The sequence below is a fragment of the Cibotium barometz genome, chromosome 36 (genome assembly GCF_041138505.1).
Source record: "Cibotium barometz isolate CiBa-2024 chromosome 36, ASM4113850v1, whole genome shotgun sequence".
NCBI classification, from domain to species: Eukaryota; Viridiplantae; Streptophyta; class Polypodiopsida; order Cyatheales; family Cibotiaceae; genus Cibotium; species Cibotium barometz.
Genome location: NC_141081.1, coordinates 45762442 through 45784609, shown reverse-complemented (window position 1 = coordinate 45784609; position 22168 = coordinate 45762442). Strand labels below are relative to the sequence as shown.

Genomic DNA, 22168 nt, shown 5'->3' with positions numbered 1-22168 from the left:
TTAGTTCTATTTGCATATGGTATATGCATGTAACATTCACAACCGAATGTTTGAAAATGAGAACATGAAGGCTTTTTACCCGAATAGATTCATATGGTGTGATTCCTTTGAGCGCCTTTGTGTAGGATCTATTGAGAATGTAGATTGTAGTGTACTGCTTCAGCCCAGAAAGAGTCTGGGAACCCTTTCCCTTTCATCATGCACCTTGGCATTTCCACAACTATGTGGTTGCAACATTCCACAACTCCATTTTGTTGAGGCGTATTTGCAGCAGTGAGCTAGCGCTTGATACCATGCTCCTTGTAGTATTCATTGAATTCACCTGAATGAATTCTCCTCCTCGATCCGTCCAAAACTTCTTCACCTTATGTCTGTCCCATTCTCCACAAATTTATGCCATTGTTTAAACTTGCCAAAAGCTTCAACCTTATCATCACGAAGGAAATAAACCCACGTCTTCCTATCGTAATCGTCGACTAACAGCATAAAGTAAGAAGATTCCCCCAATGCAGCAGTAGACATCTTACCACAACAATTAGCATGTACTAGCTCTCACTGGCTCTAGAGGAGACTTTGCTCGATTTGCTGCTCTCTTGTGGAAATGCCTTCCATTGTTGCTTGCCCATCATACAAGCTTCACATGGTTCCTGCAATTCTGCAAATGCAAGCAAATTTTTTACCATCCCCATTTTCTGCATCTCTTTTGGACCAGCAAATCCGATGTGACCAAATCTCTCATGCCAAAGTTTGCTTGTGTCGTTGTCTGCAAACAACTGTAAGAGTACTCAGCTTGTATAAATTGTTATTCCTCATAGCTTTGCCAACTGTCTTCCTATCAGCATCTAGAATCTATGCTCTTGTTTTCTTGAAATGTACGTATGTCAAGGCCATGATCTGTTATTGCAACTAAGAGCAGGTTTCTCTTTATTTGAGGCACATAGAGCACATCAGACAGATTCTTTTCTTCACCTATAGTAGCTGCCACAAATGAGATGGTTCCAGACCCTTTGGTTGGACATTTAGCATTGTTATTGAAAATAACATTGATGGATTCCTATAAAGACTGCCAAGAACTATACCAATCCTTTGCTGGTCATATGGCAGGATGCCCCACTATCCAAAATCTATGAGCAGTTAACAACTGGAGCATGATCAGATGAGCATACCTGTTTTATAGCGACCCAAAGTTCCAACTTAGTTTGGAGGTTGCTGGCTGACTCCTTTCGCTTCCATGAAGTCTTCATGGTGCCGTTCTTCTCATGAGCCTGCTTCCTTCTACGGTCATTGATGGTGTGACCCTTCTTGTCCCAGTGGTAGCACATACCAGAAAACTTCTTCTTCTTGGGCTTCTTCTTCTTGTCTTCAGAAGTAGCCCCACCTTTGCCTTTTGCATTGGCCGTAAATACAGTGTCACCACCATCACGGGTCTTGAACCGCATCTCCTCCTTAAATAGCATAGCACTAAATTCTTGAAAAGAAAGAGGTGGTACTCTAACATGGGTGTTCAGTGCCATAACCAAGCCATCATACTTCAGCGGTAGAATTTGAATACATCTCCGAGCCAACTCTTTGCTAGTCTTTATGATTTCCACAGCAACCATCTAGTCTCGCAGATTTTTGATCCCAGAGATAAACACTTCTGCAGCCTGTCCTTTAGTAAACTTTTCAGCAAAACAAGCTAATTCTCCAGGTTTTGAATTCTGGTTTGATTCTAGGTCTCATACTAATTTCTCAATATGGTCCAAGCCATGGATGCCTTGGTTGTGTGTTGAATCAGAGTAAGAACATAATCACTTACATTGTTAACAATGGCGTAGAGTGCATCTCCATTGCGCCACTTCCATGCCCGAAGGGAGCAGCATCTGGTGGAATCATTCTTGTGTTATCGCTGGGGTCAATGGTTTCCACTAGTTCTTGGTTCATTGCTTTTGTTGCCAGTCAGAAAGGCAAAGGTAAAGCTTCTTCGCATGGTGGCTAGAAGCCAAAATCAGAATCCTCAGGTAAGGATGTAGAGAAAGAAGGTGATAAGCCTAAAAAGAAGTGCAAGTGTCACTATTGCAGGAAACCAGGGCACTACATACATGAGTGCAAGAAAAGGCTAGAGAAGGAGAAAAAGAAAGAATCGGGCATGGCTATGGTGGCTGATGCATCTGCACCAAGTGAAAAGAAGAAGGAATCTGTAAATTTTGCTCAATATGATTGGACATGGATTGTAAATTGCAATTATGACCCTTCTGTTCATGATGTATGCCTATCAATGGCATAATCAGATGCTTGGTACTTTGATAGTGATGCTAGTAAGCACTTTACTTCACAAAAAAATTTGTTCTGATCTCTAGAATCGGTCCCAAGTGTAGGAAACGTCACATGTCAAAGGAGTTGGTAGAGTTGTGCTCACTACTACAAATGGTTTCTCATATCTTGTTAAAGGAGTTGGTAGAGTTGTGCTCACTATTGCAAATGGGGCCGCATTTACTCTTTCTCTAAAGTTTTATATATGTGCCAGGCATTAAGAAGAACTTTGTCAGTTTCAGCCTTAGCCTTGTCAGGCTTAACGATGAAATTTGTGGATGATAGATGTACAGTTCAGGATAGAAATGATGGTTATTCTATCATTGCCTCAGGTACCTTGTTTCATGGCCTATACAAGATGGATGTATTTTAGAAGTTACAGCATGATGCTTGCTCAGTCTCTACGACTCGTGCTATGAGTGATGTAGAATTATGGCATGCACAATTTGGCCATTTGAATTATGGCAGTTTGTTACACCTTTAAAGGCATGATATGGTGTCTGAGTTGCCAACTCTTGAGACCCCTACTATACATGTATGTGAGGGGTGTATTCTTGGTAAAATACATCGGGCATCATTTTCAAAGGATGGATCTGTGAGAGCTGTTAAGAAATTATAGCTTATACATAGTGATGTATGTGGTCCTATGAGGACACCATTTATTGGGGGATATCTCTACTTCAACACTTTTGATGATTACTTTAGATATAGCTGTGTATATCCATTAAAGCAGAAGTCAGAGGTTTTAATGTGCTTTAACCACTTTGTATGGCTGAAAATGCATGTGAATGTAAAGTTGACACCCTTCGTTCAGATGGAGGGGTTCAGATCGAGGGAGGGAGCATATATGGCTGAAAAAGGCATAAGGCATCAATGTACAGTGCCATACACACCTCGTCAAAATGGTGTGGTTGAGAGGAAGAACAAGTATCTCATGGAGATGGTACAATGTATGGTGAAAGCCCAAGATTTACCTCATGGTTTTTGGTTAGAGGCAACTATGTGCGCAAATTATGTGTTAAACAAATGCCCTACCAAGGCCTTGCAATCTAAAACTCCTTATGAAGTGATTCAGATTGGGATGGATGTTATGACACACAAGTGTAGTGGGTTTTTCTTTCGCCTTGGTGATTCATGTATATCAAGGCTCAGCAAGAAGTAGCCTACAGTGGCCACTTCCAGCTGTGAAGTTGACTAGAGGGTAGCTTTTATAGCTACAGTTGAGTGTGTGTAGCTCAGACGTCTTATGGCTGATTTGGGTGTTGGACAGTCGTTTATTAGCACTATGATTTTCACTGATAGTCAGAGCGCACTAGCAGTTACGAGGAACCCAATGTTTCATGCTCACACTAAGCACATTGAGGTGCATTACCACTATGTCAGGGAAAGACTCTTTGTAGAGCAGAGATCAGCTTGGTCTATGTGCCTACACATGATAACATGGCAGATTTATTCACGAAGGCTCTTCCTCCATGAAAAGTTCGAAGCATGAGAAGGGAAGGAAGTGATTGGTTTGCCTTCCATAACCCAGCGTTCTATGAGTTTGTGAGGCTTCTTGAAGTCTACACTCATCTCAACCTTGGTGGGTTAGCACAATTGGTTCCTTGGGGCATCGACAGATGTCGCGTCGTGTTCATATGGTGTAAGGTAGGAGGTGCCTACTGAGATCCCCCATTTGAGCATGTTGGAGGTTTTCTCGTGGTCCAAGAGTTTGACAAGGGAAACTCTGGTCCAAGGGGAAGGGAAACTCTGGTCCAAGGGGAGAGCTCACTAGAAAGAAGTTGGGGCGGGCGGTGCTGTGTGTAAGGACCCCAAGATTTTCCCAATTTATGGGCCGTCATTCTATGGATATGTCCGGAGTCCGGAATTAGATAATATCACTTCACTGCGTTCTCCATCCCCTCCTTCCCGCCACGCTGGTCTACAGGCTCAGTGCTTGTCCTAGTCTTCCTTTGTCGATTTCATCAATTCCGCCCTCACCATGGCGTCTTCCGCACCTCCGGTGCAGCAACTACAACAGGTGGCTTCCCCCGAGCAGCTGGGCACCCCGGACAAGGACCTCCCTGCCCCCGCAGGCTGGCAGAAGAAGGTAAGAGCACCCGCCTCTTTCTTTCTCTCGCGCCTACGGACTTTCGACAAGAAAAGAGAAAACGTGCGGCTGGGAAAAACCCTTCCCAAACATACCCGCACTCCTGATTATACCAGAATTTGCTTCTTTAATTTTAATTTTAATATACCTTTTGCTTCCCTTGCTTCACAGAGTTGGGATTTCGAGCCTTCCATTCGCGTTAGTTTTTGAGACAACTTTTCTTGGAAAGAAATTTCACAATTTTCGGTTGAGATGTTGCCCTCCCCGTTTTTTGACCCATACAAGGTTGGGTTTCTGGCTACCTCATGCCACAATTTTTTTTTGAATTGCATTTCTGTGCCCTTCTTAAGAGGGCAAGTAAACAAAGAACACTTTTGCCACCCGTTTCATGGGCTGGGGCAGACAGGATTGCCTAGGACTGGGATGGGAAGGATATATTAGATCTATGCTCTAATATCAAATGCAAGACTTTAGTTTCGAGAGAGAGAAAAGAGAACAGTGGAAAATTTTCACTCTCTCGCTCGAAACACAGCAAACTGTCTATCTACCGAAGGATATTATATGGAGATGAAGGAGAATGATCTACAAGAGAATATCCGACTACTTCCGCAGGATGAAAACAGAGTCTCAAGTTCCCACTTCTTTCCTGGCCAAGCTTCATACGACCAGGTTGGGGCCTTAACCTCTGTGTGTTCCTAAGATGCCTGCTTACGCGCTTGACTGTGTCATTTTCTGGGTGCCCAGCTCCAGTGTGGCCGTCTAAAGCTGCTACTCAGTTTAATAATACTATTGTGGGCAGCTTGATGATAGGGAGGCTGCCTGCCCACCGTCTGGAACACACTTGTGACCTTGCCGATGGTGACCACCTGGCATGCTGCCAATGGTGACAATGGGTTGGATCTCTGTCGCACCCATAAAAGCCAAGGCAAGAGAGATATGAAGTGCAAAGTCAGCAACTGGTCTTATTTGTGGATCAATAATCCAAGTGGTCAAAGTTCACTTTATGAGATGTTACTGAAATTCAGTTGGAGCATCCATGAGGATGGTCCCTTCTCTGACCATGGACCTACCCCAAACTGAAAACCACCTCAAAAAGCAATGCTGGTACCACCTCTTGACCGTCCAAGAGACCCTTCCGAGGGTCTTTGAGATAGAGCATCTGCTACTTTGTTGTCTTTACCATGGGTATGCATAATCTGAAAATGAAATTGGGCCAAATAACTAGCCCATCTTATATGCGTTTCTGATATCTTAGGTTGAGACATAAAATACCTAAGACTTTGATGATCCGTCTTGATAATAAACTGAACACCCATAATATAGTGCTTCCAAATCTATGAATGATAGCCATCAATTCTTTCTCGTAAGTGGGTGCGGTCTTTTCAGCTCCTTCAAGGCTTTGACTCTCATGGGCCATGGCATGACCTTCTTGGTTCAAGACTGCTCCAATGCAATCTCCCGAGGCATCACACTCTACCATAAATGGTTTTGATAAATCTAGAATAATCAATACTAGTCCTTTGCTGCATTAAACTTAAATACTTCAAAGGATTCTTTTTTAGCTTTGGCCAGAAATCCCATGGCTTTCTTTGTCAAATCATGTAGTGGACTTGCTACCACGGCAAATCACTTGATGAACTTCTTGCAATAAGAGCATAAGCCAAGGAAACTTCGAACCGCATGCACACTAGTCAACTCTGGCTATTCCATAATAGCCTTGACTGTATCTGGGTCCATCTTGACCCCTTCTTTGGACACTATATGGCCCAAGTAGTGAATCTTTGACAAAAAGAAATCACTCTTCTTGCTGAAACCGATCCCGTCAAGTGGGAATGACTCCGTTGGACACCCACACACGTAATAGCACAACTTAAAATCACAATTTGAAATGGATGACTTAATAACAACTTGAAATTGAAATGAAATAAAATGGGTAGATGGACACCGGCACTGGGGCCGGAACGGTCCGACCCCCCCTCAATATATGATATATTTATTGGGAGTATTTAACAAATACAATGCTCCATGGGTTCCAAGAACCAGATGATGTCCATGTATATATGAATACAGTACCAAACAAATAGGCTCGAAGTAGATGCTCGAAGCAGTACGACCACTAGCGTGGTCCAATCTCTACGGTCCTGTGCTTTCATTGGACTCCGCGGAGAGTGCCCAACTGGTGTTCGAGGACCACGCACAAACAGGCGCTCCCGTACTAACGCCTGGCTCTCCCGATCTCAGCACCTTTGGACCGAGGTTCTCCAATAGCTTGGCCTACCCGGCACCGAATGGGTGTTGCCGTGGAGAGAGTCCCTCATCAGATTTTTCACAAAATACTTTACTTAAATCTGAAAATTCACTTACTTGTGGATCGTAGTTGGAAGACCAAAATTCATGGTTTCAACACGCAGTTACTAGAGAGAAACTCCATGATGCAGCAGCACGTCGAGAGAAGTAGCCGCCTGGAGTAAAGTATAGCCTTCTGGCTACAGGAGCCCAACCATCAACAGGAGGAGCAGCAGCTACGCATGAAAGGTACAGCTACCTGAGGCGAGGATGAGCAGCCTGCAGAAGATGGAGATGTGGCTGCTTATTTATAAAGTACAGCCACCTGAGAACGGGGAAGTAGCCGCCTAGGAGGCGCGTGGCTGCTTTGCACAGCCACCTGGTTGCAGCCTGAGCAGCTGCCTGTAGTGGGCAGCCTGCTGGATGACGGGCGCAGCCTGCTGAAGATGTAGTGCCTGCTGGAGTTGGCCCACGACTGCCTACAAGAGAAAAAGGGCAGCGCAGCCTGCAGGTATGGTGCCGCCTGAGGAGTAGAGGCAGCCGCCTGGTTGTAGGAGTTGTAACGCCTGGCTGCAGAGAAGGAGGAGCCTATTGCCTGTAGGAGCAGCCGCCTGTAGATAGTGGGCAGCACGCTGAAGTTTTAACGCAGCCGCCTGTAGCAAGTTTAGTCGCCAGCAGAGGTGGGGGGAGATAGCGTCGCTTGAGACTATGCACAGCAGGTGGTCGCCGGCAGATTCTTCTTGCGAAGGTTGATGGAAGCGATCGCCGGGTGTGAGTCTACGCTGGAGGTGAAAGCTTTTTTTTATAAAGAATAAAGTGGAGTTAAACCATATTGTTGGCTGGCTCCCCACGATTGCATGTGGGCGGCCAGTTTCAAGGGGGTGTGGGTAGGTGACCATAAACCCACCCCCACACTCACACACACTTAAGTGTGGCTCCCCACCTTGGCCCCTAAGTGGGTGCCCACTTTTAAGTGAGTGTGAACAAATGACCTTATAAAACAAAGGGTTAAAATATGAAATATTAAAACAACATGTGCAATATACTTACCACCTGTTCACATGTACCAAAACTCGTCAGAAGATAGAGCAGACTTCACGACTCACTGGCAGGCGTCCCCGCTCAGTAAGTAACACGTCAAGTAGGCAAACACAAGAATACAAGTCATGTGAAAACAGTTTCAGACATGCAAAATATGAGTGCATGTGCAAATAATATCATGGACATATCTCCCGTTCATGGAACAAGTACAAAATATCTGTCAGCACAAAAATGGCACGACGTAAAATATAAAACCAGGTCTTCCTATGGAGTGACAGTCCCATAGGTAAGACACAGTTCCAGGCACGCGCCTCTCTATGGAGTGACAGTCCCATAGGCAAGACACGGCACGAATACTGGTTCTTCCATGGCGTGACAATCCCATGGGTCCAACACAGTCTAGGTTATACACGGGTGGCACTAGTCTGGCTCCCGTCCATACGACACCATCGTGCCAACACACGGGTGGCACCAGTCTGGCTCACCTGTTCTTCATAGTGATCTCATTAAGAGCCCTGTAATCAATACACATACGCCAAGAACCATTCTTTTTCTGAACCAATAAAACTGGAGAGCAAAAAGATAATGAGCTAAGTCTAATCAAACCCTTTTCCAATAGCTCGGTCATTTGCTTCATAATCTCCTCCTAATGAGTTTCTTGGCATGATGTCAATGTGATGATCTTCCAATCTCTCTGGTTTCTTTCTTTGGCTTGTCGGGACAATTTGCAGCCAAGTGTTCCTTCTTTCCCTTACCTGTCCCGAAGAAGAGCCATTTGAAATAGGAGGCCTAGGAATGGCCTCCCTGTCTTCCCCACGAGAAATAGACCAAGTAGCTCTAGATCTTTTTGAGATAAGCTTTAGCAGCTTCAACTCCTTCAGTAGGTGATGAAATCTTCAAACATTTGAGCCTTTCTTTGGTCCTGTTCCCTCTTGGTTCTGTAAGCAAGGAATTTCGTCTATGAGAAATTGTATGAACTGCTGAAAGTCATGGTACTCTTCTGATGACACGGTTGCGGTCTCATGAGTAATGGATCAACGACCCTGGTTCTTATCCTGAAGTCTTGGATCAGCCTGATACTTGTTCCCTTTATTAGACCCTTGGTTTTTGTCATGTGCACAGTGTGTATCTACCGTGTGCTATACGCATGCAAGACTAGTTTCGAGGCTTGGGGAAGCTTGGAACTAGGCAGGCTGATTGACGAGCTGAGTTAGGGAAATACTAACGGGCGGGCACCCAAGTATGGACGGGCGGGCGGCCAAGGTTAGTTATTGAATATAGAGAGTCTCGCAAGTTTGTGAGAGCTCTATGGTCTTGGAGCCTGGATCTAGTGCAGACGTGCACCTGCTTTATGCAGTCGAGGCCGGCAGCAGTCTCGAGGCCCGCGAGGGCAGCTTTGTGGCGGTATGGGACGTTGCGAGGAGGAGATTGGTCGGTACGTCAACCTAGTTAGCTCAGCTCGTGGCTCGGTGGGGACAGCCAAGACTGTGGGCTCGCCCACGGCTGTCATGGTTGGGAGGTGAGTCAGGCCTGCACCCCCCTTGCTTGTTTGTTGTTCGTTTGTTTGCAGGATTCGAGTTTCGAACCAAGGTCGATCACGAGGGGATCCGTGGGGATTTGATAGTGGTATCAGAGCATACCTCGTGAACGAGCAAGTCGGTAGGTAGAGAAGAAGAGGTCGAAGAACGGTATGTGTTAAAAGCTTGCTGTTTTTTCTGTGCATACTGCAGTTTTCAGATTTGGTATGTGTTTTTTCTTCATCAAAAAATCCCATGTTGATGGGAGATGGTAGTGTAATAGGGTTGATTGCTTTTGCAAGGAAGAGAAGTTTGTTCTGCAGTCGCATAACTTGCAGGGAGGGAAAACAGAAAAAAAGAAGAAAAAAGCATGTTAATTTTCGTTGCTTTTTGGCGCATGAGAGAAAGAGCGAGAGAGAGAGTGTCGAGTTGCTGTGTCTGCTGGCCGAGAACTGATGTACTGGCCATGTGTGTTGCGTGTGTGTCGTAGGCGTGGGGTACTCACAGCTACAGGTGGCCAGGCCTGCTAGGCATGCGGCCAGGCCTGCGTAGCCAGCCCAAGCCGGCGCCCAGGCCACGCAAGACCGGCGCATAGGCCAGGCAAGGTGAGCGCCCAGGCCACGTGGCCCTATGGCCAGGCGTAGGCGCAGTCTACGTGTGCGCACACGCTCTGGCCGGAATGCACCAGGATACGCAGGCGGATACACGTGTGGATTGGTACAAGCGTAAACTTGCCGTGAAGCACCTGGCGGCAGTCGATGATGGCAGCATGGTCGACGTCACAGCAGCTGGCGACGGCAGCTCCATCGGCGGGTTAATCGAGGAGGAGAAGAAAAAAAAAAAAAACAAAGGAAAGCTTACGTTTTAAGCTTTCGTTTTTTTTAAGAGTTAAAATTTTATAAGTTTTAAAAGACTCTCCTCCAAAGTTTAAAGGTGTTTATTTTTTTTTAAAGAAAAAAGAATATATATATATATATATCTATATCTATATATATATATATATATATTTCAAAAAAAAAAACACAAAAGCTAAAGCAAAAGCTAAGCCTAGCTTTTGCAGATTTTTGGCTTTTGGGAAACCTTTATAAACCCCCTCACGTGGGCTTCATGCCACACATCTCTCGAGCTCTCAAGCTCTCAAGTTTCCGTGCACTTTTGTTGTGCAAAGATCGAATTTTCTCTCCACGTACCCTCTTCACAAGAATCAGAGTTGGAGCCCCTCGTGGAACGCGAAGGCTTGCTGGCTACGGAAGGCACTGATGCCGATCTTTTTGACGAGTTTGTGTCAAAATCTGATTTCCAAGAGTTCAAAGTAGCTCTCGAAGCTTCTTCGTCGGAACGTCAGGCACAAATCGACACTCAAATGCAAGCTTTGCAGAACTCCATCGCTCTATTGACCACTATCCTCTCTACATTCTCGGGTATGGATACCTTGGCTTCTGCTTTAGGTCCCAATATTACTCCGGAACCGTTCGGGGGCGAGCAAAAGCAGAGAACCAAGGAAATCGTGGACACTTGGCTACACAAGTGGCAAGTTCACTTTCAGTTTCATTCATATGATGATGGAAAGAAGATCCAGTTAGCAGCAGGTTTCCTGTCCGGCAAAGCTTTGCTTTGGTGGAAGGAACTGAACCCAAAGCCAACGACTTGGGCACAATTTGAAGATATTTTCAAGAAAGAATTCCTCAAGAAAGAGGATGACTATGATGTTGTTGCTCGGTTTTCAGCTTTGACCATGACCTCGCAGCACCTCACTTATGAGGTCTACCTCCAGAAATTTTGTGACTTGCAGATGAAAGCTACAAAGATGGATCCCACTACTCTTTTGGGGTTTTTCGTAGCTGGTTTACCAGACTCGTACCGATTACAGGTTAAAAATAAGAAATGTAAAACTTTGGACGAGGCCATTCATTCAGCTCGTATCTATGATGATACGATGGTCTCTTCCAAGTCGAAACCCGTTACCGAGCAGGGGAACAAGCATAAAAGAAAGTTCTCCGCACCTATGGCTAACACGAATGAAGGCAAGTCTTCGAACCAACCTTCAAAGAATACAAGTTCGACACCAGCGAAGAAGAAACGACTCCTTAGAGCTTTGAAGCTCAAGAAGGAAGGACGTTGTTTTATCTGCGAAGAAAAAGGACACATGCATAACGAGTGTTCAAAGCAAAAGGGTACCAAGTCAAACGCAGGACCCAAGCCAAAGGCAGCTAACCAGTTGTCTTTGACAGGTACGCCAATTACTGTACTTTCTCGCCCTAGTACTGGTTCTGATTGTCTGTTCAATTCTAAGGTATTTGGCATGCATGATCTTCTCCGAGTTTATGGAGAAGTGAATGGCCATAAAATTCACATTCTGTTAGACCCTGGCAGTTCGCATAACTTTGTTAACTACAAACTTGTGCAGAAATTGAGTCTTGATATGACACTGAGCGACCATACCTATGAGGTACGTCTACCTGCGGGCAGACAAGTTTGGGATCGCAAAGCAGAGATGCTTCCAATCCAGATTCAGGACTACAAAGATACTCTGGAATGCTATGTTATGCATCTGGAAAATGTAGACTTGTTATTAGGGATTGAGTGGTTTAAGACTCTTGATGTCCAGATAGATTGGTCTAGTCATATTTTTTCTTTTCAGCATAGGGACACCAAGTATAGTATTTTAGGTGATTGTATCCATCCCTCTCAGGGACCTCTTGTAAATACTATTGATTTTGGAAATATAATGGATTCTTCTTTGTATACCGCTTTCCATTGTGTATTGATTCCACTTTCTTCTTTTCTCATCCCTTCCATGGATGTGTGAATTAAGTGTGTTTGAAAGCAAAGAATTACAGAAGATACTTGATTCGTTTCAAGATGTATTTCCTAAGGAACTACCATCGGGTTTACCACTTGAACGGGCAGTAGATCATCGTATTGACTTGATCCCTGGTGCTCATCTTGTGAGTATTCCACCTTATAGGATGAGCCAAGCTGAGGAAGATGAGTTGGCTAAACAACTCGAAGATTATTTGAGGATGGGCCAGATCCGTCCAAGTAAATCACCTTGGGGTGCACCTGTGTTGCTTAGGAGAAAGAAGGACAATACTTGGAGAATGTGTATAGATTACAAAAGAGCTGACAATTAAGAACCGTTATCCTCTCCCTAGATCAGATGACCTAATTGATCGGTTAGCAGGAGCGAAATATTTCACGAAGATAGATTTACGTACTGGTTATCACCAGATACGTATTCATGAAAGGCATGTCGAAAGAACCGCCTTTCGGACTAGGTATGGCCATTACGAGTTTCTCGTATTATCTTTTGGGTTAACCAATGCTCCAGCTACTTTCCAGCAAATGATGAACGATCTTTTTCGTGAACATTTGGGAAAATTTATGGTGGTGTTCCTTGATGATATTTTGATTTATAGCCGTACTCTTTAGGATCATGTAAGACACCTCACGATTGTCTTATCTATTTTAAGACAGAATCGACTATATGCTAAATTGAGTAAATGTGAGTTCTTTATGACCAACATCATTTACTTGGGACACAAGATCACTAGAGATGGATTGAGCATTGACTATGACCGAGTTCAGAAGGTTTTGGACTGGCCTATACCACGAACAGTGAAACAACTTCGTTCTTTTCTCGGTTTTGTTGTTTTTCTTCGGAAATCTGTACGGGAGTACTCTCAGCTCACACTACCGATGACCGACTTATTGAAAGGTCGTGGACGTAAGTCCAATCAGTCTATCACTTGGAATAACGATTTGGATATGGCCTTCAGACTTTTGAAAGATAAAGTCAAGGAAGCACCTATCTTAGTATTACTTGATCCTAGTCGGCCTTATGTTCTTGAAATTGATGCCAGTGACTATGCTATCGGGGCTGCTTTATTTCAAGATGGTAGACCGGTTGCTTTTGAAAGTAAAAAGCTAGACGACACTCAATCTCGTTGGCCAACCCTTGAGAAGGAGCTTTATGCTGTGATTCATACTCTCAAGGTTTGGAGACATTATTTACATGGCTCCAAGTTTGTGGTATTGACTGATCATCAGTCAATCAAGTATGTGTGTGATGCGGATGATTTGAGAGGAAGGAAAGCTCGTTGGGCAGAGTTAATGCAAGATTTTGATTTTGAGATCCGTTATCGGAAAGGGTCCATGAATAGTATTGCAGATGCGCTTAGTCGGATTAGAGAGGTGAATACTTTGTCGTTCACCGAGATTTCTACTGACTTATTTCAGTCATTGAGAGGGCTTTGCAGGACTGATAGTTATTTTGGTCCATTTTGGCAGAAGATCCAGGACGGGAGCTCATTGATTGACCAAGACTTGGTGACTGCGCAGTCTACCATTCAGGCTGCAGGAGGTCAGTGGATGATTCGGAATAGTTTACTATTCCGTAATGACAAAATTTGTGTTCCACAGATCTCGGACATTAGGTCCAAGATTCTGAAGGAGTGTCACGACGCCCCTTCTGCTGGACACCCTGGGGTACATAGGACGCTATCATTAGTGAAACACACTTTTTATTGGCCGAAGATGAAAGGGTATGTAGAAGATTATATTCTCAAGTGTAAGATTTGTCAGGCAAATAAAGCTGAACGCTTTAGACAGACTGGGTTATTGCATTCTTTGCAAATCCCAGGTAATAAATGGGAAAGTATTTCCATGGATTTTATTACCGTATTGCCAAGAACACATCAAGGCCACGATTCTATTTGGGTTGTGGTAGATCGCTTGACAAAAATGGCTAGATTTTTACCAACCCGGAAGACTATTACAGTTACGCAATTAGCTCGGCAGTTTATCGAGCAATTGTTTAGACTGTATGGGTTACCGCAGGACATAGTCAGTGATAGGGACTCTAAGTTTATGAGTGATTTTCGAAAACTTGTTTTTGAGAAGTTGGAAACAACTTTGAATTTGAGTTCCTCAGGTCATCCTCAATCTGATGGCCAGATTGAAAGAGTGAATTAGATTTTGGAGGATATGCTTCGAGCATATGTATCCAAAAGACAAAGTTCATGGGAGGATTATCTTCCTATGTTAGAATTTGCATATAACAGTACTAAGCATACGAGTACAGGGTTTAGTCCTTTCATGCTTATGTATGGTTTTCAACCTAGATTACCTGTTACAGTAGGATTCTCCGGACTTTAGCATGATGCAGCACGTAATTTTTTGCAAGGTATGCAGGAAATGTTACAAGTTGCGAAGGAATCTATTAGAAGTGCGCAAGACCGAGACATGTTTTATTCTAATAGACATTGTTCACCTAGAGAGTTCTCTGAAGGAACGATGGTGTATTTGCGAGTTCCGAAAGATTCCGAGACTTTACGGACAGGTCGATCTCCGAAATTATCTCCTAGATACTGTGGACCATTTCGTGTTACACGACGGATTGGTTCAGTTGCATATGAATTGGATTTGCCTTCTCATGTGAAAGTTCATCCTGTATTTCATGTCAGTAGACTTAAGGAAGTACTGGGTGGAGCAGATCAGTTAGTTACTCCTCAAGAAATTATAGATGTCCAGGACATGACATTTGTTCCACACGAACCTGAAAAGATTCTTGGATTTCGTGAACGAAGATTGCGTCATACGCTTATCACGGAATACAAGATCAAGTGGAAGGATCGTGTTGAGGAGGACGCTACATGGGAGACATTGACTTCTCTTCAGAGAGATTACCCTGGCTTTTTAGTGAGCTCAGGAGTGAGCTCTTAGAGGAAGGGGAGTATGTCATGTGCACAGTGTGTATCTACCGTGTGCTATACGCATGCAAGACTAGTTTCGAGGCTTGGGGAAGCTTGGAACTAGGCAGGCTGATTGACGAGCTGAGTTAGGGAAATACTAACGGGCGGGCACCCAAGTATGGACGGGCAGGCGGCCAAGTGTGGACGCCCGATGACCGGCCAAGAACCTATAAAAGAGTGGCCAAGGTTAGTTATTGAATATAGAGAGTCTCGCGAGTTTGTGAGAGCTCTACGGTCTTGGAGCCTGGATCTAGTGCAGACGTGCACCTGCTTTATGCAGCCGAGGCCGGCAGCAGTCTCGAGGCCTGCGAGGGCAGCTTCGTGGCGGTATGGGACGTTGCGAGGAGGAGATTGGTCGCTACGTCAACCTAGTTAGCTCAGCTCGTGGCTCGGTGGGGACAGCCAAGACTGTGGGCTCGCCCACGGCTGTCATGGTTGGGAGGTGAGTCAGGCCTGCACCCCCCTTGCTTATTTGTTGTTCGTTTTTGTTTGCAGGATTCGAGTTTCGAACCAAGGTCGATCACGAGGGGATCCGTTGGGATTTGACAGTTTTCCTCTTCTCTGGACATGGCTTTGTCACCCCAAGAAAGTTTCTTCAAGAGAAACCCTGCTCTGATACCACTGTGAGCCCAGCGGGGCGTGCAGTGAACAGACTCAACCACTTGTCCAAGAGATAAAGATATAGAGAGGGGAGAGAGAGAAGGGAATAGGGATCTTGCACAATACACCACACTGAACGGGGAACATGCCCTGCTCCCTCTCAGGAATTTATTTAGGAACAATCCACGGGCACATTGGCAAGGATCAATACAATCAATGAATACAAAACAAACAGATATGTCTATGTAGGATATCCAAGTCGATGTTGATATCTAGGCACGAGATCTCTGATGCCGAGCACACCATGGGGATGACCCACAAGTATCTCTCACCGGGCTAGTTCTAGATTCAATATCCAAATCCAAGTTCAAGTCCATATCCAGATCCAAGTCCAGAAACAAATCTAAGTCCAAATCTAGATCCATGTCCAAACTATATGTCCAAGTTCCGTGCCCAAGCTTCAAGTCCAAGCTCCATAGCCAAGTTCTAGTTCCAATCCAAGTCCATATCCCAGAGATAAGCGAGGATGATGAAGCTTATGGTGATCAGCTGAAATTTTTATGCCTTAAACCTAAAAAGAAACAGCCCACAAGGAACACATAACGGCGTTTGAATCTCGGCCGGTCCACAAGGCTGTTCGGTACAAGTAACTGATGGCTGTAGTTCTGGCAAACGATGGTGCTTGGCATGCCAGTTGGTGGTTGTGGAAGGCGGCGAACAGGTGCAGCAGCACTGTTACAAGCAGTGCAGGTATCTGACATAGGCGGCACGGAAAGCGGAAAACTAGTGGCGTAGGTGGCTATAGTAGCATAGCGAGGTGACGGCGGCAGCAGCAGTACAGCCAAGCGATGGTGCTGATTTCAGGACACAGCGCATAGGCAGCTGGCTGCAGCAACGCTTAGGGGTAAGTGGCACAGGCAGCAAAGCAGCCGGTGGCTTGAGGTGGTGCAAGCAGCAGCTCTTGCAGGTGGCGCAATAAACAGTCAGGCAGCCAGTCGTAGATGGCATAGATAGGCAGCTCTGAAAGCAAGGATCAGGCGGCAGGTGGCCGTACAACAACAAGAGGTTATTGCCATAGTCTCTAGGCCGTGGTAAATAGTCCATGCCTTGTCCAAGATGGAGAACTGATCTTGTTGATCCATTCTACTACACGAGGGGTTCATGCTTCTTTTATACCTTGGGGAAGCCTTGCTTTTTACCAAAAGCTTTCATGCTTTTGCTTTGCATTTTTATGCTTTGCTTTGCCCTTTTTGCCTTTGCTTTTGCTCTTTTTACTTTTATTAATAGAATATTGCTCAACTTTTGGTGCTTTGCTTTTTTGGCTTTAAGGCGTTGCTTTTTGGCCTTAGAGTTGCTTTTTGAGAAAGCGCCTTTTAGCTTTTTGGTCCGGCTTAGTCTCCTCTTTCCAATGGTGCCCTTGGCTTGTAGTCAACCCTATTTGACTTTTTACTTTTTCTTGCTTTTTGACCAAGAGTGGTGCTTTCTCTTAATCAAACCTTATGGACCTTGTCCCCATGTCTTCTTCCACCTGTCGAGGGCATGGGTTTCATGATGGAAATAGAGCTAGGAGGGCCAAATAGTTACACTTGGGAAGATGCATCGACATTCTCTTCCCAAATATGGCACTACACTGTGCGAACTACTCGATCATTGCAACTTGTACATAGTGATGTTTGTGGTCCGACCTCCTGGGGAACATCTATATTTTGTCACTTTCATTGATGACTACACTCGGTTCACTTGGGTGTATGGCTTGAAAGCTAAATCAGATGTGTTTGCATCCTTCTGTGCTTTTTTACCCTTGGCTGAAAATGCTTGTGGCTAGAAGCTTGCTGCTTTGCGTACAGATCGACGGGGGAATATTTATCCAATGAGTACAACTTTTATGCAGTCTCATGGGATATCTCATCAATGTACTACACCTTATACTCCTCAAAACGGTGTTGCTGAGAGACGTAATTGTACTCTTATGGAGACAGCCAGATGTATGCTTAAAAGCAAGGATTTGCCCAGTAAATTTTTGCTTTAGGCGGTCATGTGTGCCAATTCTGAGTTGAACCAGTGTCCCATTAAAGCCTTGAAATCTATGATAGCTTACGAGGCTTGGAATGGCAGAATCCCAGTGATTACTCATATGCGAGTCTTCGGTTGTCTGGTGTATGTGCATGTACCAGCACAACAAAGACATAAACTTGATGCAAAGGCCAGTAAATGTATCTTTACAGCCATCAGTGTTTAGGTGGGAATGCATAAGTGTCTTTATATTGTTGTAAAGCAACACGTAGGTCTGTCCTATGTAAATCAATTGATACATTATCATGCCTAGGTTTAGTAAATATATCTTGTATGATGTTTGTGCCTCTAGATTGCTTCTTTAAACAGCGGAGGGACTCCAAAGAGGGGAGCGGTTTACTTTATTGCACCAGATGGAGAAGAAATAAAGTCAAAGCGGTCTCTTGAGGGTTATCTGAAGAGCCATCCGGGTGGTCCGTCTGTAACTGAGTTTGACTGGAGCACAGGTAGTGCACTTTCTTGTACTGAGCTTATCTTGAACATTTTCCAATATTTCTTGTTTTATGGCGTTGAAACCATCACACCAACCTGACATAATTTAGGTGAGACTCCAAGGAGGTCTTCAAGGCTTAGCTTAAAGACAAAGTCTCCCCTTGATACTCCAGAAAGTGGGTCAGGTAGAAAACGACAAAGGAGAAAAGCTCCTGTAGAGGATGAAGCTACTCGAGCAGAACTGGAAGGTGCGCCATCAGCAAAAGCAGATAAAGTGATGGAGACTGTTGACAAGATTGAATCTGTTGATACAATTGAGGAGTCCAAGACTGTTGAGACCATTGAATCTGTTGAGAAAATTGCAGAGTCCGAGACTGCTGAGATAACTGAATCTGTTGAGAAGATTGTAGAGTCCAAGACTGTTGAGAAAGGTCGAGAGTCCAAGGCATTTAATAAATTTGAAGAGTCCAAGACTGCTGAGAATGTGATAGTGGCCCCGCTTGAAGAAAATACGGAGGGCAAAGAGACACAGGCAGTGCAGCAAATAGAAAATGGGCCTGAGGAGGAGCAGGCTGAAGCAGCTCCACCGGATGGACATAGAAAACCAGAACAAATGCAGATCACCATTGAGGAAAAGCCAGCAGCAGAGCAAAGTGGGTTGACTCAGAAGGGTAGTGAAGTTACGGATAGTGAAAAGAATGCTCCTCTTGTACAGGAGCACAAAGAGCAGGAAGCTTCTGAAAAAACATCTAATAGGTTTCCTCAGTTCTCTGAAGCACCAGATGCATCCAGGCCGGTTCGTATAAGTGTCTGATGCATTAATAGGGCCATGCCTGTCCTATGCAAATGCCATCAGGTTTCATGCTCTTGAAGGGTCCATGGAGATTTGCTTCAAGCTCTGAGGGCAGATGGTTAAATATAAAGTAGTCACTTAAAGAACAAGGCCTCACCAGTCTGCAGTTCACATATTGCAGTCATAGGAGGCTTTATTACTTTCGATCTTAGTGACCAAACACCAAGTCTTTTGATCTTATGTCTAGCTGGCTTTTGTATTGGTGATGCGTCCTCTGACACACTTATTGATGTTTGATGTCAGGAGTTATAGTTTGGTTGATTAGATAGATAGTTTTAACTACAGTTTATCAACTCTGTGAAACCGTTTTTTTTTGATTGGGTGACTTCTGAAGCTGTATATCGACTTGTGAAACTTTATGTATTATTACAAGCAGTCTATTATTTGGTGGATGTTTAGTGATGGGGTGACATTTATTCATGTTCTGCTATTGTAAGTAGTGAACATCTGGGCTTCAGTTAATGGAAGTGATCGTTCTGATGGATTTGTCCTTGCTAGGTGCACAGTGAACTAGGTAAGGTGCCCAAAGCTGGGAATGCTTGGAGGACACCGATGATGGTTTTCTCTAGTCTTGATTGAGATGGCATTTAGTGTTTGTTTTCGCATCATGTATTGTTTGTCTGTGAATGAAGTGTCGATGGTGAACGACAGTAGGATTTTTTTTGGTCCATCGGACAGTTTATAGGAACCACAAAAAAACTGTGGCACCAGGTGTGTTATAACCCTGATGTTGTTGCTAAGTTTTTTGTGCATATTTGGAAGGCAACAACAGATGGTACATCCAAAATGTCTTGAGACCTAGTACGCTTTACTAACTTGGACTTCTATTCCTGTACATCTGGTGGAATTGCAAAAATTTACGAAACACTCTTTCAATTGGCTGAAGGTTCTCTGCATTGTATGGGTGCTTTACATAGTGGTCATGGTGTCGAAAGAAGTGAGTCCACTGCTGTGGTTTAGTAGTCATGGTGTTGAAAGAAGTGACACTCCACTGCGGTGGTTTAGTTGTGCAGTCTACTTTTTAACTCAGAAAGCTGTATTTGCTTGCTGATTTGCTTTTGACCAGATTCGAGTTACGAGTATGTTTTTTGGGGAGTGAACTGCCTATGATTGGATGGCTACTTTTGAGGTCAAGAAAGCTGAATTTGCTTGAGGCTAGGAGTTTGATCTAGGTTAAATGTTCATCGTCAGTGATTCTATTTACAAGGAGAACCAATTGCTACCTCAAGATTAAAAAAGACGAAAGGCTCCATACGCAAGAAATTGCTCCTTCTACTTAAGTAAGAAACTGTGGAGATCGTGGGCCTCTAGTAACCCTAAAACCTCTTCCCTTCCTCTTCTCTATAAGTTAAATAGGTGAACGTTCATTTATCTACCTCCAAACTTTCTCATGTCTCCTTGTGTAGGGTTTTGTCTTGTGTTTCAGATGAAAGGTTATATAGGGGAGCCTTTTCCATGCAATCATGGGCCTAAAAGGTTATAGAGGAGCCTTTTCCATGCAATCATGAGCTAGTTCAACTGATGTTCCAAATGTTTCCATGTGAGGTTTTGGTATGTCATGACGTCGTCAAGTGATCAAAAGGATACATACAAAGAAATCTCGCATTAACGAGATCTCCATGTCCATGAAAAGCAAGTTTGTGTGGGACTCTCCCAATAGTGTGATCTAATTATTGTGACGAGTTATTTGCGCTAGAAACTCTTTTCATAGACAAATATAAATGGTGTCCAGGGTTTTCCACACCAATTCACATGAACTTAAGTTAGCAAATGAAAAGTATACAAAAATTTGGAATCTAGCTTAATCCAAAACTCATGTACACTATGCCACTAGTAGAAGATGCATTGATATTCTCTGTCTAGTTATGAGGGTAGTGTCGAGAAGAGTGATTTTTTTGCGAGCTTTTTTCCAACTCTCAAGACCATCATACCAGGTTTATAGCATCAAGATCAATACCAGAGCAACAATATATTTATCTATCACTCAAGATATTTAAACATAACCTACATTATTTGAGGGGCTACACCATTTAAGTGAAAAAGGGGACTCTTAAGGGGCTTAAATACTTAAAAAATTTTTTAACTGTAGAATTGGCACTTTTGATACCAGAAATGAGCTCATAAGCTTCATTTTCGTCAACATTGGGTGTTTACAATGGATTCTTCCATTTTGGGCCTTTTGAGCTCATTATTGATATAAAAAATGTCAAGTTCTACACACCAAACAAAATTTTAAATCTAATGATGAAATTTTGGGACTTCTTGAGCCCTTCTTTTTAAAAGTGTGTTTTTTCTTTCTTTTAAAAATTTTCCCCAATAATCTAGAGTTCAAAAAAATCTCATAAATTTTTAAAAAAGCTTGCAAAATAATATCCTAGCGTCGGGAAGACCTTGCACTAACTCTTTATTTGAGTTTGAAGGGCATGAATTTTCTTGTGGAATGGTAAGCCTGTTGAAGGAGTCTTACACCCTTCAGAATTGGGCCTTCAATTTATACCCATAGCTTAATCAGATCCCAATTTTTTTTGATAATTGAGCATGAAGCAGAGTTATAACTGTATTTTTCTAGTTCAAATATATTGTATGAGAGGATCTACATTTTTGCTCCTCTACAAGACATCATGCATGGTTGAGATAAAAGAAGTGGAGCAATAGAAGACAAGAGGGAGGCATCATGCATGGTTGAGATAAAACATAGTGGAGTTGGATGGGTTTGTGTGGACATGAGTGGAGGTGGTGGCTTGACCATCAAAGTTGCAAGAGCGGTAGCATGCCAAGAAGGGTTTGGCAAAAGGTAGGTTTTTTAGTCAAGTTGAATTTTGGAAAAGTATTGGGGAATGGGTAAAAAACATTCTCAAAGTTTTCACGCTTCAGTAGTGAAAGTATGAAAAACATGCTTGTTCTTATACTTTCAACCTATAGTTTCAAGGATTTATAATAAGGTTTGGTAAAATTTGTTTCTTTTATATTCCAAACCCTTCCAGGTCCTTCACAATGCCCAAAGAATGTGTACCCCTTCAATTGGCAGCAAGACTTGGCAAGTGGTAAGGTATGACTATTATAGTAGTAGTAGTAGTGGTGGTGGTGGTGGTGGTAGTAGTGGTAGTGGTAGTGGTAGTCCCCATACCATAGCTTGTAAGAGGGCATTGGAGGTGATGTAGTATCTGGTGATGATGGTCCCATAGCTCCTCACGGTTCCCCAGCTATGGGGTGAACTCTTACCCAAACAAGG

The 22168-nt window shown here is 43.8% G+C and overlaps 1 protein-coding gene across 2 annotated transcripts; it reads left to right on the top strand.

Annotated features, from left to right (window-relative positions):
* The first annotated feature begins 4132 nt into the window (after positions 1-4132).
* Positions 4133-19336, top strand: LOC147617946 (uncharacterized). 2 transcript variants are annotated; one of them, XM_086776212.1, is made up of 4 exons: positions 4257-4381; positions 4553-4666; positions 17944-18097; positions 18194-19336. In XM_086776212.1, exons 2-4 carry the CDS (start codon positions 4634-4636, stop codon positions 18895-18897), a joined length of 891 nt encoding a protein of 296 aa, XP_086632338.1. In that variant the 5' UTR covers positions 4257-4381; positions 4553-4633; the 3' UTR covers positions 18898-19336. The 2 variants fall into 2 exon arrangements, with proteins under 2 accessions (XP_086632337.1, XP_086632338.1); XM_086776211.1 differs by lacking the exon at positions 4553-4666 and having other exon boundaries at positions 4133-4381.
* Positions 19337-22168: the final 2832 nt, after the last annotated feature.

What these genes read in the sequence shown, in the direction of transcription:
- LOC147617946 (XM_086776211.1), top strand. Translation starts at nt 4,274, where the DNA reads ATGGCGTCTTCCGCACCTCCGGTGCAGCAACTACAACAGGTGGCTTCC. An exon ending in CCGCAGGCTGGCAGAAGAAG is followed by an intron (nt 4,382 to 17,943) that starts GTAAGAGCACCC and finishes TTGTGCCTCTAG; the next exon opens with ATTGCTTCTTTAAACAGCGG. An exon ending in TGAGTTTGACTGGAGCACAG is followed by an intron (nt 18,098 to 18,193) that starts GTAGTGCACTTT and finishes GACATAATTTAG; the next exon opens with GTGAGACTCCAAGGAGGTCT.